Genomic DNA, 21527 nt, shown 5'->3' with positions numbered 1-21527 from the left:
TGTCGGCGGCTGCGCTACTCCTGCTCCACACACACGCTACCACTGTACGCCTGGAGAAATAAAAAAAACAACAAAATCTGTAATCGTCCCACTGCTCCCTCGCCTCGCAATGAGAAAACCAAACAGAAAAGACAGTTTGTGTCTTGTTAGTATTTTTAGACAAATTTTTCGAAATTCTTTAAAATTGTACTTAGGGCCGCCAACGAGAATAAGCAATGGAAAAGATATTCGATACCGCCTTGTTGTGGCGTTTGGGAGTAAAAGTAAAATGTATCTTGCATCTCAAGCGATTCAGATGCATCACGGGTGTACAAGTGAAGATAATCTTTGTACAGAGAAAATAGGTCATTCGATTTGTAATATAATTTGCTTTAGTTGTAGCTATGAGTTCCTTTCAAGCTACATACATGCTTGTACTGGTAAAGACCAAATGAAGACGCCCGAGATATTTAAGCCAAAAGATTAAAATCCTATAAGTCTAGAAGGTGAGAAGATGGTTGTTATAAATGGAGGTAGGTGAATCAATCTTAATAGATTACCTCCAATAAAAAGCATATATTATACAAAGAATTTATTTTCCTTCTTGTCATCTGGGAACTACTCCTATATCGTCTAAGCTGTTGAAAGTTTGACTTTCTTTTGCTTTTGCCTATTCCATTGTCTTAAAATATCAATCTGAATGAAATGTTTTAAGTTCGTTTCGAATGCGGTGAGGAATTTTTCTGATAAGAATACAACGAGCATGAAACAGACAAGACACCTTGTATCATTTCGTGTCGGTTTCGGTATCAGTGTCAACATCAGCATTGTATCATCATGTGCTTGGGAATTCTGAATTCTCTAAACGAATGCGGTTTCTTAGACTGCGGGGAGACTAATTAATGTTAATTTTTGTTGCTTTATTTCTTTCATCAGATAAAAAGAAATTGTTGATGCTATACATTTGCTAAATAAGAAGTTAAACTAATGACAAATTTTCTCTACAACCTGAACAGAGAACTAAGGTCGGTATTCTTCTGTGACTGTTGGACACCCTGTACATTTTGATTAAAAAGTTGTTATTCCTTTTACTTAGAACTTGAAACTTTTTTTTTGAAAAACTAAACTGCTTTATATAGCTAATAAATAAAGGAATCTCGAGTAATACTATGTACATACTCGTATATCAATAATGTGTCAAAGATCAATAAGGTTTACAATTAACTGTATTTATTTGTTTAATATTTTGACCAAAATTTAAATAATTTGATTATTTTTTGTTTTGGTAAAAATACTGTTCATTAATTGAGCATTGTTATAAGTTGTTAAAAATTAAATTCTCTGACTGTAAGGAGTCGGTAATAGCTATCAGTAAAATCCATCAGTGAAAATTTTGTTTTTAGTTTTTGAACATTTTACAGATTTATTCTAAGCAAAATATTGATTCAATAACATGAATCCTATATTCAAGTATTTTTTTTTCAAAAAGAAACAATGCATTTAAAGTTTTTATTTAATTTATAAATCCATTTTATTTTATTTAATGATGAAATTTCATTTTACTGAACAGCTGACTGCCAAAAGCCAAAAAAAAAATCCATTTCGTTTTACTGTTGGTGTTCCAATTTTTGACTGTTCCGATCACATCATCAAACATTTTACTAATGAAAGCAATAATATAAACATTTTCTGAGGAGCGAAGCCTTGAAATGACATTTATTTAAACGACGTAAATTTATTGATTGTTATAAACGCTCACCAGTAAAACATTTCAGATTCTTCCTGTTTTAAATTTTACTGATGGATTTTACTGATAGTTATAACCGGCCCCTAAATAACAGGCAAACACAACATCATTAAAAAAGACTACAAAAAACTTCAAAAGTTCTAATCTAAAAAAAAAAAAAAAAACAGCAAAGATAAATCTGTTTGAAAATTGGTTTTTTGCAATATATTAAAAAGTATAAAAATAATGTTGAAATCGGTATTTTTAAAACTTGAAAAAATAGTTAAAATTGAATTTTGGATTCGAAATCATCACTAAAAATTAAGTTCAAAACGTATTTTCCTAAACTATTAAAGCATCAAATTCAAGTTCTTCCGAAAACTTCACATAAATTCAAATAAAGACTCATAAGTTCGTACCTAATGAGACTTTCCAGAAACTTAAAATGCTTTAAATTATATCTAAAAGAGAAAGATTTGTACTTTTTAAAATCATCATATAATTTATTTCTAAGAGATATTTTGTGTTTTAACCTTGGCTTAAAACACCGTTTTTGGTATTTTTAAAGGGGTATGTTTTAAAAACCTAATGGGAGCTGTGGACATTTGTTCTCTTTATATTTGTTTAATTTAAGTATTTTCTATATGTTAAAAATCTTTCTAGATTTGTTTTTGTTATTTTTCGTTGAATGTCTATCCTATCTATAATTTCTGCTTGTTAAGTTATAATCGTGTTTAATGAACCGTCAATTGCGGAAGATCGCAGACTTCCAAATCTAGTACAAACAAATAAAAGATCATTAAGATCGTCCTAGCTGTTCATGATGTAGTGACTGGTGCAACTCACCAAATTTTGTTATATTTATTTGGATTTTGTATCTTTCTTTATATCCATCAATACCTCATGTCGTGGTTCCTATAAATCAAAAATATATTTAATATGGGAAAGCTGTTTGTAAATTGGGGTCATTTATTTTAAAAAGATAGTTTATTTCTATCATAAAAGAACATCCATACATATTACGAATGTAAACATTTTTTAAAATAAATAAAGTTGCACTGAAAGTATAATTTGAACGGATGCACGCATTCAACCAGGCATATCATAATTTTTGTTTGATATCTACAATAATATAAAAATATCTCAATAAAATTATTCTTAGCCATTAAACTAAACTCACTTCATTATAATTACATATTTTTAGGTACGAGTAAATGGAACTCCTATGAGCATTCAAAATTGAAAAAAAAGCAATTAAAAACATTAGTGGTCATTATTTTGTAATATATCTATAGTAGGGTGTCCTAAAAACTGTGTTTTTTCCAATACTTTGAGTTTTAATTCAAAACACATGTACATACTTTGGATGGGCTTTAAATCACAGTAACCAATGTGCACCTTGATTAACAAATGTCAGAATGTCAGTGCGCACACGCAGTCGTACTTGAATTTTCTAAATAATAAGGACTGAAAAAGATAGAAAGTTTTTTGCTTTTCAGTAAGAATTAGGACATCTTGCTTACTTACCTAATTAACGCAGATTAAATGTTTCCTAATAGAAGCAAAAGACCACAATTTGGTTCTATTCATAAAAAAAACTAATGCCAGGCTTTAATGGTTAAACATATGTTAGAGAGGAACTTATGACACCCTAATCTACAGTGGTCTTATTTACTGTAACGTTAAGAAAATCTTCGATGCATGAAATGGACTCGTCATAGAATAATAATGCACCTTACAAATAGTTTTAAATTGAGATGATGGGAAGTTGATTCGAAACGAAAGTAACTAATTAATTAAAAATATTTAATGGCAATTGCAATACAAACAATTTCAAAAAAGTAGGGTACGATTTTGTCTATGTTTCTATTCATGTGTAATGTTCTACTTTTTTTCTCTCAAAGTGAAAACATAAACTCATATAAAAATCCAGGTGAGAAACTCAAGAATTTGTTACTTTCATTCCGGAGATCTCACAATTTTCTGTTAGAAACTGTTTTATCTATTATATGCACTCGAAGAGATCAATTTAAATGGAATATGAATAATATTCAGGGGCTATCTATTCTGCGGTTTCAGAAGTAAACGTAAATAAAACAAACACAATATTTTTTCGAGAAATAACGCAGTTTTATTAGGATATTTTATTTGGAAATTGATTTCTTAACATTACGAAAACTTTTAATATCTAAAAAAATGTAAAAAGCATTTGCGAAAATGTTTATGCGTATTCAGTTGAAGTGTATCAGTTTTTCACACTAGCAATTAAAAACATACATAATTCCTACAATTTCTTCAGTTACATTTACAAATTCTGAAATATCTCGAGGATATGTGTCCTATATTCTGAGTTTTGAGAATTTGTTTAAACGTTGTAATTCAAACACAAATCTTAACTGAGACCAATGTTACTTTACAAACGCTTACGAAGAAATTTATTACAAAATACTTGTTTCGGATGAATTTTAGTAATAGATAATGTATATTACAGTTTTTCCTTACAAAAATCCTCTATTTAACTTAAAAGAAATATTTATAAAAAACTTTAAGTGACTCGTATTTTAAGATATAATCTCTGACTTTTCCAAGTTCAGTTGAAATCTCATGGGACCTTTTCAAAGTAACAAACAAAAACATTAGTGAAAGTTTTCATTATGATTATGACAAATGCATCAACATTATAAAAAAAAAAAAAAACAATTAAATGAGACGGTTTGCTTTCAAAGATTACAAAATAAAACTTCCTAGAACTTTATATTTCCAACAAAAAAAAAGAGAAAAGATAAATCACATGCCCTTAACAATGCTGCATGATTAATTAACGATCCAACCATCATAATGTAGAATCCACCGAAGGTAATGGAAATGTTTTGGTCTTTTTATATGGTAGAAGTTTCACCATTCTTTTTATTTTTTTACTTACTTATGATGGTTTGCTTGTTTGTTAGATTTTCCAAAATACAAGTTCATAGAAATTTTATTTTTTAATCAACTTGAGGTAAGCAATGGGTATCTACATTTTAAATGTATATTCAGATTTTAAACTTTCAATCTGATGCAACACGAACTGCGGTGTTTTCTTTCGATTTTTTTTTATTTGATGATATTAGAAAAATAACCAAGCACGTTTTGAAGTTTAGGACCGCTTCTTGGTTGTTATTAAATATTATTGTATTGTATTCTTTTTTATGACATTTTTAATGTTAATGAATGGTTAGAAAATTCCATCGTAACCCTGAAACTGACTTATCAAATTAATATATATTTTTTTTAATACGAATCGAACAAGGTGTAAAATAGGCTTCTAAGCTTTCATTATTATTATTAATTGTAGATTTCTAACTTGAATTTTTAAGAGTCTTAGAACTCAACATTTTGTTCTTTTCAGCAGTAATACAATTCTATACAATAATAAATAGGTGAGGTTATATAATATTAAATTAAGGGACATTTCTACACAATAAAACACTTATGTAATACTTAAAATCTAAATTGCACATATATGTAGGTCATTTATAAGACTGTTGTCCGAGAATTGACATTTATGCATAAAATCTGATACATATTCTAAAGAAAGGCTAGCAACAAGTTTGACAATACTTGTCATGTAATTTTAATGTTGAAAACCGTTAAGGTAAATTAAGAATTTTGTAAGTGTTTTATTTGGTATTATTTGTAATATGTTTTATGACACCGTACGGTAAAATAGGTTGACAGATTGTTTTATACAAAATAAGTTTGTTTTCTATACTCAGCTTTGAACTTCGACTTATAAGTGGGTACAGTATTCTTATATACATATTGACTTTGTTAATAGTAACTGTAGTATGATTTTGAAAAAATTAACTTTTTATCCCATGTAATACCCAAATATTTACATTGACTTTCCCACTGTATATTGGTATTATAAAATTTAAGGCAAGTTAATGGTAAATATATGCTTTTCCAGCGACGTGTAAAGAAAACGGCTTGAGACTTAGTAGCATTAGCTTTAATTTTCCGTTTTTTTTAAATAGTTTTCAATATCTTTAATTGATGTTTGCAATGAAGACAATAATGATTCTTAAACGACACTACACTCAAGGGAATATTCAAATATCCCGAATAATGATTTCCAATAAATACAGAAAAAAGTATGTCTTCGAAAAAACTTGATTGGATGATTTTGACAAGAATAGAGGAAATCTACACATTTTCATTGTATATATAAAAGTGCTTCATGTCAGTGTCAAAGGCTTTGTCAATGTCCAACAAAACCATTCTTCTAGACCTTTTCGAAGCCAAGTCTTTTTTAATGTAACAACTTGATGATTTGTACTTTGTCCCGATCGAAAGCCAAATTTTTGTTTTAGCAATACTTAACATTCTGTTATGTGGGTTACTAATCATTTTTAACTTTTTTTTCTAAAATCTTACCTATATTACTAAGCAAACTAATAGGTTGATAGCTAAATGAATTTGTTTTGGGTTTCCCAGGTTTTGGTATGGCAACTACTTTGCTTTTTTTTTAAATGATTTGGAAAATAGTTGAAAGTTAAGCAGGCATTTAATATAAAAGTTAAAAGAATCAACTCCTTCCTTGGAAATTTCTTAAGATATTAGTTTCGTATCTTGTTAATTCCAACAGCTCTATTAATTTTATTTGTTCTTATTATGTCTCCGACTTTAGTAGGTGTTGTAAGGTACCTACTTTCAAGATTCTTCTAAATCTATTTCAAGTTAAGACTGTTCACTGTAGAAACTGTTTGATCATCACTCAAGTTAGTAGCAATTAAATTGTTTTCATAAAAGATGCAGGTAAATTTAACTTTTCATTTTGGCTGTAAACTTTAACAGCGCCATTATACAGCGCTGGAATGTTAGAATGTATTTAAAAGAAAGCAATACATTCCGTCTTTTATTTCTATGGACAAGGATTTAATTTTTAATTTTCTTATTTAGTTTTGAAACCATATCTCTATAATAGATCTGTCTCTCAAGAATATGAGAACTAAATTTTTCTTGAGGGATATCTGAGTTGTTCGTAAGAGTTTTTTGAGGAAGAGATTTATTAATTGCAACATGAATAATGTATGCAAATTTGATATGTACTTAATCAAATTTATTAGTTTGATAAATTTCATTTAACGTTAAATTTTATGTATCGATATTGTTTGAAACATGCGCACTATACAAATTTCAATAGGAGCCGAGACTATACATCTTTTTTGCAAATTAAACATAGAAGTTGTGCCTGTAAATGATGTCGGCACTGAGTTAAAGTTGAGTAAAATGTTTTTTTTTTTTTTAGATGTAAGAAAGAAATTGAAAACTGATGGATTTTTATTTCGGTCAGGGTTTACAGGGCTTATAAAATAATTATTCTGTTTAATCATAATATCGTTCAAAATATAACCCCAAGAATTTGTCTTAAGCAGTTCTACGACTGATGTCTGGAGCTAAGGTCGCAACCTATCAATCCATTTTCTTTGATTCGCATCAGCTTTAAAATATCTTTTTTAAATATGATGTTTCTTTCGGAATTATTATTTTTACCAGGAAAATAAACAAAAAATATGTAAAGACATTTCGCTTATTTGTACCCTTAACCCAACACATTCAATAATTTCTTTCCTTTTTTGCCAAAATTGCTACTCGTACGTCACTTTTTCTATCACGTCAATAGCAGTTGTAATTCATATGAGATACATTTATTTCTGGCTTAAGCCATGTTTTTGTAAGTACTCGTAAATCTATGTCAACTTTATTGCGAATCAAGAATTCAAACAATTCTATTTTTTTGCGAACGCCTCTTGCTTTCCAAGTAAAGCTTTCAATTGGTATTTTGGTACCAAAATTAACGTTTTCATAGGTGTTCGGACAAAGGTTTCTGCCGACCCAACTGATTTTAAATCTCCAAGCAAATACCTTTCAGTTCAAAACTCACTTTTCAATTCCTAAAAACGGTCACTTCACTTTATTTTCTATATACTCACGCCTTTTTCCACTCAGCTGATGTGATAAAGAGTACCTTAGGGTCGCCTCCTGGACTAATACCTATGTGAAATTAAATTAACACTTATGCTTTCGTTTTTCGTGTTAAAGTTTGCTGTCAATTGAAATTACTTACAATATCATTATTAATCCAACTTGGACTACAAAGGCGGCTCATTAGAGTTTATCAAGAAAGCTGTTTTTTAATACATCATCATCAGACTGTTCAAAATTTGAGCCTTTAGCTTTGTTTATCTTCGTTTACAATTTAAAACAAAACTTGCCTACAATTGACTAACAATAATTAGTCTTTTACAATGACCGCAACCTTAACAGCCGGCAAAAATACCCTACCCATGCAATCAAATCCATTAAGACCATTATTTTTTTTTGTATAAATCTTAAAGCACGAAGACGAAGATATATAAAGCAAAAATGTTTAATACTGTTAAAACTACAGTAACAGATTATCATAATATCTCATGTGCGGCACGCTGTCTTCATTTTTATTTTATAGGAAATTGAATTTTTATTATTTTGTCTTTTGGTTCTTTAGCCATTCCATCATGACGATGATGCTGCATGTAGAGGTAATTTACTGCAAGAAGACTCTGATTTTCATCTTTTCATGGTAAAAGTTGATTGTAGCATTATTTTTTGTATCGCAAATATCAGACAGATAGACATTGGATGCACAAAGCTAAAATGTAAAATACAAGACAATTTGAAAAAAAGAAAAGAAACTGTGTCCAATTATAATGGTCAACAAACCTATTTGTACTAATGTCATAATGAAGAACAATTTGTAAATTCATGGCACGAAATTGTTTTTTTTTTTTTGGTATTATTTCCTTCGAGTAAGGAAGAGGTGTTGTTCGTTTTAGACAGATATTATTGAAGTAAAAAAGTACATAGTATTTCTTTTAACTTTTTGTTGATGTGTATTGTAAATATGTTATTATATATTGCCATTATTTGAAAGAAATTCTTAAAATGAATTTAGTGACGGCTTGTAGAGAAATCTAGAACAAATACTTTGAGACTTGTAAGTCTTACATATTTGCATTTAATTTTTATTTTCAAGGAATTGAAAACCTACAATAAGTTTGTCAGTTATTTTTAATGCATGCAATTAATTGTATAAGGTTGGTATGATTGAAGTAGGAAGTAACTGACATTAATTAAATTGTTATTTTTTATAGAAGTCTAGTAGCTGTACCTCCAAAATATGTACATATATGAGCTGTATTGTGACCTGAATATACATGTCAAATATATCTCACAATATATTTGAGCTTGATGGTATACCTTATAATTTTTCATTTGGAATAAAATCTAACATAAGTTTGACTTTATAATCTTTTTTTTGCCCCTATTCTTTCCCCATCAATGCATCAAATCTTTTTTAAATTTTATGTGGTTTAAAAAAGCACATCATTCAATATTGCTTCCTTTATCGAAGATCTAATCTAGATAGAGATCAACTTCTCGTGAATTTGATGCCTTGTCTGATTCCTTTCAAAGAATTGTTTCGTCCTATTCTCGCACAGAGAACGTTGTTACGGGCGATTTCAATGTACACTATTCTTCATGGCTTCAACATTCGGGCCAGACAACACCCGAAGGAGTGTGTGCTGGGGTCTTCGCGAATTGAACCACCTAAATCAGCTGGTCAACGACTCTTGCCTCAGACCGTAATATGTACCCTATTAGTTTTCTGTCTCCTCTAGGCGCCTCTGACTATTTCAAATTTCTCGGGAAAAACACTCCTGTTCAAATAGAACGGTTTCGAAATACAAGAAAGCCAAGTGGGACGGTCTCAACAATTGTTTCAGCACCTTTAATTGGTTACTAAGCTTCCTCAATAGTGACGTTGACGACGAACTTTTATCCCGAACATGGTAACAATGATGCGAGCTGTAAAGAAGTTAATTACTCGTAGACGCAAAGAAATAAGTTTCCGTTGTTTTAAGGCCAACCCAACTGTAACGCCCATATTCGAAGGACAAATTTTTCATGACAAAAACTACGCCAAAAATACTGTAATGTCCCAAAGGCAGTAAAAATGTTTGGTCATTTGTAAAGAACAAAATTAACTCTTCCTCTTTCTCGGTTTTAAAGAGGTGTTCGTCAACGCTGGAAAAACCTATACGTAAGCTTTTTCATCTACCCTACACCTCAGCTCTCCTTCTGAGCAGATGGAAAACATCATTTTTTTAGCCCATCCCCAAAAAAGGCAAATCCTTCCTCCCCCTCTAATTATCGACCTATTCTACTTACTTCCCTTCTTTGCAAGCTGATGGAAACACGGATTAATTATCAGCTAAAGAAATATCTCTAGCTACTTAGTGAATAGCAGTATGGCTTTCGCACCAATAGGTCAAGTGATTATCTCATATCAAAAATGTGTGCTTCGGATTTCATGAATCCCTCCTCTAATGGATTAGTAATTACCTTTCGAATCGTTAAATGCAAGAAGTATTGTATAGGGTCAAGTCTGAAAACCACACAATAAATGTTGGTGTTCCCCAGGCCTCTGTTTAATCTTAAATCCTCTTTCTCATTTTTATTAATGATCTTCTGTCTGCAACTACTAATCCAATACATTCTTTTGCTGACTATTCTACTTTTAGCTTTTCATATTTGTTTTCAGAATCACATCCCTCTTCTCCGGATTGAAACGACAAATGATAAGCACATTCAGTTCCGACCCAAAACTTCATTGTTCAGTAAAAAACCCTGTGGAATTTAATGCTTCGAAAACCCAAAGTTGTCTTGGATCGTTAAAGGGAGATATACCCACCTTGCCATTATCCATGGTTTTCACTTGCACCAAGGAGACTAAATATCATGATATTCTCGGTATGTGTATCACCAACCATCTCTTTTAAAACGATCGCATTCACAATGTGGCCACAAAAAAAATGCCGCAAGATATTTGGGTTTTCTAAGGCGATGCAAGAAGTTTTTCCACATACCATCATCGGATCACTTCCGTCGCTCGAACAACGTCGTAAAGTTTCTTGTCTTACCCTTTTATCCTATTATTTTAACTCATCAGTATACGCTCCAGCTCCATACTTCAGTCGTACTGTCAAGTACAGAGATTTGTTCTTTAACCGTACTACGCGAATGTGGAATGCCTTTCCACACTATGTCTTTCCCAGGCATTTTAATGTTCTGAAATTTAAAATGAACGTGCACTGCCACTTTCTTTTAAACCTTCCCTTCCTTTCCTAGTAGTCATTGCATAATAACGGTAATAATATCCTCTTGAGTGTGCGCTTATTTAAAAAAAAAAACTTTTCTCATAGTCGCATGACCAAAATTGATGTAAAAATTTGACGTTCCTGTTAAATAACACTATAAGTAATAAATGTATGTATGTTGACGAAGTTTCTTGAAATGACAAATTTGTTCATTTTTTTCTTTGTACACCGAGCTTATTTCCAAATTGGATTAATTTCAAAAGTTCAGTATCATAATACATAGAATAAAATATATGTATATTTGTATGGACAAAAATAAAAGCTTTTAAACATTTAACATATATGTAAAAATGGAAACCCTTGCTATCGGTTATTGACTTTACAACTTACTATACTTCTTTTTTTAATCCTCTTAAAAGGTGATTTACGTGATTTTTACCACGTTTTACACAATTTTCATTTGCCTAGTTTCTAACATGCGTTACTTCTTGAGAATCCCAACTTTCTGTTGTAGAGCACATACTTACATATGTGTATGTATGTACATTTTATCATAATGCGCTCATACAATGTTGTGTCGATGTTGGCTGTGGTGGGTGACTTTATAATGTGTGACATAACAACTTTTTAGAACAAGACAAATTTTATTAAAAAACAAACAAGTTTTGTTCAGTTATTTATTATCTTTAAGTGTCAAAGCATATAAATGCCTAACTAAAAAATTTAACAATGGTGGAGAAAATTTCTGGCTTAAAACTCTATTTAACCATCTAGCTAAGTCGATGTCGACATCGAACATTGAAATGATATTGGCTCTTTTTGTCTTTAACATTGAAATGATATTGCCTCTTTTAGTCTTCAAAAGTGTTTCTCTTGTTATTAGCCGTTCGATATGGGCAATAAATTGAAGAACTCCTTTATGTCTTTTTAAGGTTATGAGCTTTTGCGTTAACAAAATTATTTAGTTATTAATTTCCTTGATTCTTAGTTGATCAACACTCAGAAATTGAGGTTTCAATTTTTATGAATGAATAAAGAAAAATAATACCAAACGGTTGGTCACCGAGTTTACATAAAGCTACCGAAAGACGTGTTTTCTTTTGTATTATAAAGATGTAGAAATAGCGTTGTTCCGATATTCCGAAGAATATCGAAGCAATTTAAAAATAGCTTCCAGTGTTATATTAAAATGACATCTATAAGGCAATGGATGATAAGGCATGGAAATGTGATCAGCGCCAACAGCTGACGCAATGTATTCGTAAACGTTCTACTGAGTACTTTAGAAGGATTCATTTTTACAATGTGCTGCTTTGTGCATGCAAAGGAGAACATAGTATTTATGGGTCGTGCTTCAATTGTACTAATTGACGCAATAAGATTGAGTGGACGGAAGGAGAATATGTATTTGAAGATGGTGAGTTTCGGAGAGTTAGAGTGTTTTTACGTAAAAACAAAATGGCGACACATAACAAAATTGAACAAATTTCTTTAACCTGCCGTTTTTTATATATGCGTTTATAAATACATAATTACAGTCGTAGCAATTATAAAATAAATTCAAGTCGACTTTTGATTTTCAATGTGGCAAAACGTTGACATTTTTACCTTAGTTTAATCTACCAAACAAGTTGCAACAACTTATAACCGAAATGCTGCCGTAAATTTCATAAGAAAATAAAAGAAGAAATTATATTGTATGCAAAATTAACGTTACCTAGGTACTACTGTAGGAAATCATTTAAACCCAGATTTTTTAAATGCAAAAGAGTTTGCGTCCACTTAACTACCCCTATCCTATAATATGCCCAATATATACCTAACTGTTTTACTTTGGTTTTTATTTCTTAAAATAATTTGGCCTTAATTCATATTGTCAAAATGCACTTTTGAAAATTGACGTTATTTTAATTTTGGAATGTATTTTTTTTTTTAAGTTTCGCCTGTCGCGAAAGAAATAAAATGGTAAGACAATTTTTAAAATTGGGGACTTATTTCATACCTTTTTGGGAATTTGTTTCATTTTCGAATTTGGGGATTATCTCATAATGCAATAAAGCTCCAATTTGAGCGATTATTTAATTTTTTGTTTGGTTATTTCATTAAGTCAACCCAAAATAAGACTGACCTCATGGGAATTTTGGATTTTGAAATTTAATAGCATAATTGCTAGAGCTTGAGGATTTGCTGTAATCAACCCAAAATAAAAATTAAAACTGACCCAGTTTTCGATGAATGAAATCTAGAGAACAATAGTTACCAAAAGAATACTTTCTCGAAATTGGATGTACACGGAATAATTTCTTTTTTACCTCGTGCAATGTTGTTTCACTCTACCTAAAGGCAAGTACAAATTCTTCACTGAGGCGTATACGTTATTATTTTGTGCGTTTTTAAAGATGAAACAAATTAGACGGGTTAAATTTGACAGCTCGCGGCGGCCATATTGTTTCTTTTATTTTCTATAAAAATAGGGGCCTGAACCCATTCAAAATCCAACGGTCACGAGCTTATTTTGTCACGATTTCGGAATAGTTGAAAGTTGATCAAAATTGTAGTCAAAAAATCATCTTAAGGGATGACCGCTCATTTTTGGATGAATGGGTACGTAAATAATCAACATGTCTGTTTTTGGGACTCCTGCAATCCACTCAGATTTACGAAGTGCCAATGAATCCAAATAATATAATTGTTTGTATGTACTTTGGGCTGGTAGCGTCATTGGTCCGTACTTCTTCGAAAATGATGCTGGCCATCCCATCACCGTCAACGGCGATTGCTATACGTCGATGATCAGCAATTTCTTGTTCCTTGAATTGTATGATATGGATAGCGCTACGTGAACCATAGCTCAAGACAATATTTTGCGGGAACGGTTTAATAGCACGATTATCTCGCTTCGAATTGGCCACCAAGAAAGTGATACTTGACACTCTAAGACTTTTTCTTGTTGTCTACGGCTATCAAAAACAACATGATCGATGCCACCGGTCAAACTAAGCTTGAGTTATGCACCAAAGTCATTGAAAACTGGACCTTTTCAATGCGTACCACCTTTATTCACACATAATGTCAATGATAGGGCTCTTACATAAAGACAAAACCTCATATGCAACTTGTTTTATTCAATTTTAAAATCCAACCGCCTTTTATGGAAAACGCTTCATAATATTTAAGCTTTATGGTGGAAGTGTTTGATACTAAAATAAAAAAATGATTTGTGTCATCAATATTATTTTTTCGAAAATGTTGATATGTAATTTCAATAAAGTATTGATTAACATTATTAACACCATGTAAGAAAGTGTTAAGAAAATCATAGTGTGAAAAGAGAATATGAAATTTAATCTGATAGAACTTGTGCTAGTCCTTCACACACGATTTGAAGTGCCAATGCATACAAATCGTCGCACATTCAATTTCCATTCCACTGTTGGAGTTAAAAATGATTGTGAAAGTGAATAACTCAGTTTTAGAACTACAATACCAAACTATCGGCCTTGCAAAACTTGGGCAACATGTCACAGAAATAAGCTTGATTCTCACATTTCTATAAAGCCAAAACTTTGTATCAAAATTAAAATGGTAATCGAAGGTTTGTTGGTATTTGTGTCCAAATCTTTGAGTAAAGAAATTAACTAAAAATTCGTATTTAAAAGAAAAGATAAAATTCACTAAATGATATTGATATTTGTTGAAGTATTTGATTTTTTTTTTTACAAAAGATTAATGACACAACAACGTCACAATGCAACTCTGTCATAGAGCTCCAGAGCATTTTATAAACTCATCAAAGCATGACGATGAACCAAGATACTTGAATCTTATCTGAAATATAGGTAGAACATAATATATTTAAATGTAGGTAGGCTGGCAGTTATGTATATTAACTTCATCTTTGAAGGAATGTTAGAGATACAGATCACATGAATTCATCTAACAATGAAAGTGAATTGTCCGAATGAACTACACTACCGATGATGACTACGACGACGCGACGGTGGACGTAGTCGAAGACATGTGAAGTAAAAACATATACATTATGTATGTATGTATACTAGTCTCATAGGGAATTCTTTTTTAAACAGGTAGATGGATAGGTGGCTAAAACACAAAAGTGTTGCACTCTGTAACAACTAGATCTCAAAAACTAACTAATGTAGGTGCCTGCAACTGCCAACAACGACGCAGTTGATGAAAGATATGAAAAACACGTAAGTAACTTGCAACAAGCTCATCAGAGCAGAAATGAGAAATATTAGAAACATACATATATTATACCTTTAGAGAAGGATGGTGAATCTTCGAATCGTTTTTGTTTTTTGTTTATTCAATCAAAATTAGAAATATTTTAAAAGATTTGATTGAAAGGCGGAACATATTTGCATGACGGATGTTTTTATTGATTACTGCAAATCAGCAATACGTAATGTGTTTAAAATTACTTGAAATTTCATACAATTCAATTTAGTGTATTGAAATTCAATAAAAAAGGCTGAGATTCATCACACACTGATAACTTTCATCCGTACCCGTCTGTTGATTTTTCTAGAAATTTAACAAGGTTGTAATAATAACATTTCGTTTGAGATACAAACATATTTCTTTGTTGTAACTTATAATATTTAAGTCGAAAACCAATTCTTAGCAATTTTTCTTCAATTTGTAGGTTTCCATGCTTTGTAAAAAAAGGTGGCAATTGGATTTTCCATGCATATTATAACAAAAAGTTTAATTTCAATATCTTTTAAGGACATTTTTATTTGAAAACCAATTGTAATCAATTTTAGCAGTATTTTTTGAAAGTTTTTATTTCTTATATGTAAAATTGTTTACTAAAAGTACACAGACATCTCTTTAAAAGACTTTGATTTAGATTCTAGGGACGAGAAAAAACGTATTTGACAAATCAGACCGATTACATCAAATTCCTATATACTACTTGCCAAGCTTTCAAGATTTTCAAATAGTTTAAAAATCAAAATTGATGTTTGAACTGTCGTTAAAAAAAATTATTTAAAATGGAAAAAATAGTTAAAAAATAACGGTAATACTTACAACTAAGTATGATACAATTTTTTAAAGCCAACATTCTGTTTTATTAGCCAGTTTTTAATCAACTCAAAACTATGTGTAGTTTTTGAAAAAAATAATTTTAAACTCAAAATTTGAGTAAAAAAAGTTAAAAAAAGGTTTAAAGTGTAATTTTTCAATACTTCAAGATTATCTACTATTGTTTTTATTTGATAATTTATTGCTCTTATTTGTTTTTGATCAAAAACTGAAAACTAGATGACTTTATGTCTTCTAGTTCTTGAGGAAATTTTTTTTGCGTACGGGTATTACGGTTTTTGAGAAGAAGAATACAACTGACTATTTCACTTAAACATTGTTTGTAAAAATATCGTTAATACAATCACAATGATAGCCTAAAACCTTGCGGAGTTGTTTAAGAGGAGCTAATGTTTCAGTAATAGAATGATCGCCTATAATTTTCAAAGCTCTCTTTTATATTCTATCCAAAAGACTGAAGTACGTTATTGGAGTATCAACCAAAATATGAGAATTAAACTCGAATTTTGGAAGAATTAGAATCATTAAAGAATATAAATGAGGAGTTTCGCTTTTAAACATTTCGAAGAAGTTTGTAATTCCAAGGAAAAAAAATAATAGCAAGATTCTTGAAAATCTGAAAAATACAAAATACATATGTGCTCAGTTATTCAAGCCATTTAGAGGCTTTGACGAAATTCAGAATGTTCGTACCTGGCGTACTGGAGTTTGTGCGGAGAAAGTGCGGAGTGTCTCCATGCACCTCTTCGTCACCGCGTCCTCTGCATAGATCATTTGAACTGATTGTCATCTTTTTCATATGATAACCTAACAGATTATGTCCGTTGATTATGCTCACAAGAGATCGAAGTGATCCCTTGTGTAGCTGCATAATTCCTTCCGTTCTTTGTTTGTTAAAACAGGGCCAGATCTTTCTTGTAGTGCCGCAGGTGTCAAGAAGGTTCCACCTTTCATCTGCCTTGATAGTTATTCTTTTTGAGATTTCCTGTTTTAAATAACAGGTAGAGGTGCTAACTAGCTGAGCTTGGCTTATGTCAAGCATTGACCCTTATCTTGCTAATTCATCGGCTTTCTCGTTGCCTAGTATATCGCTGTGGCATGCCCCCCAGCAGAGTCTAATGGGCTGTGCGCCAAGAACCGTAAGCTCCTCGCAGCAGTATGAAACAAGCTTTGATTTGCAGTAATCGCTTTTATTGCCGCTTGGCTTTGAATGTAAAAGGTGATATCGCCATCATCAATACCTTTTTAGCAGCTGTTGTCACTGCCAGGACCTCCGCTTGGAAGACGCTACAATAATTTGGAAGCCTAAGCGATGCGATTAACTTAAGAGTTTCAGAATAGAAGCCTGCCCCTGCACCAGTGTCCATTTTAGAGCTATTGACGACACACTGGAGTATAGTATATTATCTATCCATTCCTTTCTGCTTGGGATGGCAGCCTGGAATGGTTTATGAAAATCAAGTTCGGGTATTTTATAGTCTGTTGTAGTACTATGACCTATAACTTTGATCTGTAGTGATGCAGATCGAGTAATTTTTTAAACCGAAAATATTGATAGCAACAATGTTGAAGAAATCGAAATTGTAGATAATAATAGTGACGAAATTGCAAGCTCAAAAACTGATGTTCAAAAGGGTGAGTCAACACGATGCTGTCAGAAATTTTGACAGTTCCATTTAATGGGCAGAAAACTCTGAAGTCTTAGTTGGAAGAAGTTCAGTAATAACATGGCGCATATTTTGTTTGAATATGAATACACATATTTAAATATTGGAGTATGAAATAAAATAATGAAAAACATGATTTTACTTTCTAGTTACGTAAAGATTTGTATACGAAAAAAACTTCGATATAACAAATTGACTGGATATTATATAGTTTGTTATACTGGACCATCACTGTACTTTTTTCTAGAACAGGATAAGCTTAAATTCTTTCTATGCTTGATCAAAAATCGAATTTATTTGTCTAGTTACGGCTTTAACTATGGTTTTGTTTAAAGATATTATAATTTTCGAAAAAGTTGTTTTAGTTTTGTGGCCAGACAAAAATCGATAAACCTCGATTTATACTGTATGCATATTTATATCCTATTTTTTCATATTTAGTTATAAAATAATATTTAAAAAAAAAAACATTTAAACCTTAGTAATTCTACCCCAAAAATATAAACAACACATTAAGTTGCTTTAGTTTTGACCGACACTGTAAATATATCACGATAAATCACTATTAAATAAAAACATCTCTTTAAATCATTTCGACACAAGATCTTTTGGAGAATGATTTTTGTCACTTGTGTTTTTATTTATAACTTTAAAAATTTAAAATCATTAATAGTCCCGCATAATAAAAACAAATCAGCTGTTTTTCCTACCACCTTCACCACACTGTTTTACCATCAAAATTCAATCCAATTTCACCACAAAGTCTGTAATCGTTGCAATATAGAATAAACGAAAGAGAGTCCGAGAGAGAAAAAGTTATTATAATGTATTTGAAAAAATCCAAGTATTACCACTGCACGTCGCGGTCGTATCGCTCGCTCCATTGTATAGACAAATTGCAGGCATAAGAAACAACTAGATACATTATCTATAGTCTAGCTCTAGATTAAGAAGATTCAATTCCTCCCTCCCCTCCCTTAATTTTCCCTCATAAAAATCTTTCTAATGCCTTTCCCCCTTAACAACAACAACGATGAGTTTTTTTCTTAGTGCTTTCTGCTTTGTTTTTCCATCTTCTAACTGTGCAGAGAGCTGTAAGTAATGTAGAGCTCCAACAATGTCTACGGACAAAATTTCTTTCGCACCACTACCACTACCTAACCCAACCAACAGCAACTGGGACTCGGTGGCGGTGCCGCCGCTGTTGGTTGGTACTCAGCTGAGTTGGATCAATATAAAATGTTTTCCATTGCGCCGCGTTCCGTTCAGTTGAAAGCTTAATTCCATACCGATAGCACCACACCATATAAGATACTACCACCACTCACCAAAGATTTTGGATATATTCTTCTTCATTTTTGTTTCTTGTATTGTTATTTGAAAATTAAACTTACTTCTCGAAAAGCAGGAAAAGTTTTCGCATAGTTCAGTTGCAGTAGTCTTTAAGTATTTGGTGGATATAAAGTTTCGATTTGTTATCGATCGCTGTGAAGAATTCTATTTATGAAGTTTTATCTTTTCAAATAAATAAAATTGAAAAAAGGTGCCATACGTAAACAGTGTGAATACAAATATTTAAATAAATTTTAATGAGATAAACCAACAAAAAACATGACAAAAGATTTGAAATTTTATTAAATGTTCTTTGTGCGAAATGAGTGTCCTTTTTTTACTCAACTTAGTGTGTATCTTTCATAGAAGCTCCTTTAAGCTCTGTTTCAGCATTAAATCCCATCTTCTCCCAGTCCTTATATGCAGTTTCCTGTTCCATCTGTGTGATTCTAAAGACTTCATATGTTTGCTCTCATATTATCGATTTCCCAATGCAGCTTTTTCCCAAACTTTTTTAAAAACGTCATCTACGCCCAGATGCACTATAGCTGTATCAAAAAGGACCCTCATTGACATCAAATGAATAGACAAAAAAATAGAAAAATGTGTTTTGAGTTCATCTTGAGAAGTGCAGATACTTCAATATAGTGTTTTACCTGATATCTTTTGTTGCTTTTTTTGTTGGTGTTTGTCTTGTGCGTTTTTGTGGATAATAGAACCTTGATAGTATTTTATTTTTCTCAAGGACTGTCGAGAAAATCCTTGAAAATAATTAAAGAACAACAAAAAATACTTCCTCTTTCCCCCTTTAGGAAACACAACTCTACAAATAAAAGCAGTGCTATTGACTTTTATTGCTAATTTATAATTTTTAATTAAAAAAGAAAATAAAAATGGCAACATACGCTGCATTCAAACACGTTGAATTATACAATGTTGGTAAAACCAAGAAGAGGTAAGAAAAGAAAAATTATCTATTTTCCTTAATCTAAAAAAAGTTAAGAATTTACATAAATTTGTTTATTTTTTTTTTGTTTTTATAATTATTATTAAACCAATGTTAATGACCCGCAATGCGGTGATGATTATCACAAATACTATAAAGAAAAATGACCAGCGCAACGATGACGCGACGTCACGTCGGTCGTCACTCCGTAGACCATTTGGCGTTCTCTTGTCTAGATGTTTGGTGTAGTGTTGGCCGGGGCAGCCCTATAAGAATTTTCCTTAATTTTTCGTTTTTGTTATTTTTGTTGTTGTTGTTAAATGGAAGAATCGCTCAAGTTTTTTGGTATAGTTATTTATTTTCTTTCGAAGGGTGGGTGCAGTTATGTTATTCCTTCCAACAAAGTTGTATACTCGTACATTTGATAGGGTACTTTATATATACAGGGTCTACATACATATATCACAACAAAGAGTTCCCCTTTTGTTATTGTTGAAACCAGGATGTTGTTAAAAATGTGAAAACATACAAATTCTGTTGTACAGTCATTAAAAGTATTTGATTCGATTTCTATTTGAGACGTTTTTTTTATAAATTAATCTAAAAATAAAATGCTATGCTTTTTAGGAATAATTGCTATAAAATAAATTGGTAGGATTGTGTAGGTATAAAAGTCGATAATTCAATGTCATTTTTATTATAATTTTGCGATTGGAATTTTGTATTATTTGGTTCATTGATTTTACCTATATATGGAAATTATTTTATTCTTGCAATAATAATTATACCATAAATTTAAAGAATTTGTATTTCATCAGTAATGAATGTGTTACGTACTGAGTTTATGAAAGTAATTTAATCATTATTTAAAAAGTTTTTTACTTGAATTTCAAACATAAGAAATATTATATATTTTAAAAACTACTTCGAACATTTTGTTTTAAATTTATTAGATCTAATCATAGATTTACATAGAGAACAAGTTTATTAATGGAAGTAATAAGTTTTGATAAAATATAACAAAACATAAAATACTAATAAATATAACAACTGCAGCAAATGTTTGATTGGAGAATTTTTAATGTTTTACCGAAAGGTTAATAAACTTATTACAAATGTTAAACGTAAATAAACATATTAAAAATATTAAAAAGCTTATTTTAAACAGTCAGTAATACCCGTGGAATGATAGTTAGTGCGTTGGACTGTCATGCAAGAGGTCATGGGTTCGATCCCTGCCTGTGCCACCTAAGGTTTTATTCATGGCTACTGCCTCTTGCGAGGAATTGACAAATTCTCCGAGAGTAATTCTTTTCATGAAAAAGTGCTTTCTCAAATTAGCCGTTCGGATCCGGCATATAAACTGTAGGTCTCCTCCATCCCTGCAATTACTCGCACACAGGAATGGTTGAGAGTTTTAAGTCACTAGACCCTGGTCCACTACAGACTGTTGCTCCACCTAATTTATTTTTATTTATCTATTTTAAACAGTCAAATTACAGGAAAGATGGGATCGGTATGTCTAAAATTTTTAGTTACTTAAGTTGACGCTACAGTCCTGTGTAAACTAGGGGGTCATACCTCTCCATAGCTGATAACGAAAGATTGATTGGCGAATTTCA

General features: G+C 31.2%; 1 protein-coding gene across 8 annotated transcripts in view; it reads left to right on the top strand.

Annotated features, from left to right (window-relative positions):
* Window positions 1-21527, top strand: part of LOC129943446 (microtubule-associated protein Jupiter) — an 87810-nt gene that overhangs the window by 29088 nt on the left and 37195 nt on the right. The window contains exons 1-2 of one of the 8 annotated variants that reach the window (XM_056052907.1): window positions 18812-19170; window positions 19705-19914. The exons of 2 other annotated variants lie outside the window; for them this stretch is intronic. In XM_056052907.1, the coding sequence (XP_055908882.1) occupies window positions 19853-19914 (62 nt within the window). In that variant the 5' untranslated portion in view covers window positions 18812-19170; window positions 19705-19852. Of the gene's footprint in view, window positions 1-18811; window positions 19187-19704; window positions 19915-21527 lie in introns of those variants that run through there. 5 more of the 8 variants (XM_056052908.1, XM_056052906.1, XM_056052910.1 and 2 more) reach the window with 5 other exon arrangements.

The sequence above is a fragment of the Eupeodes corollae genome, chromosome 1, assembly GCF_945859685.1.
Source record: "Eupeodes corollae chromosome 1, idEupCoro1.1, whole genome shotgun sequence".
Lineage (NCBI taxonomy): Eukaryota > Metazoa > Arthropoda > Insecta > Diptera > Syrphidae > Eupeodes > Eupeodes corollae.
The sequence above is the reverse complement of the archived record's forward strand: the minus strand, read 5'-3'. Positions and strand labels throughout refer to the sequence as shown.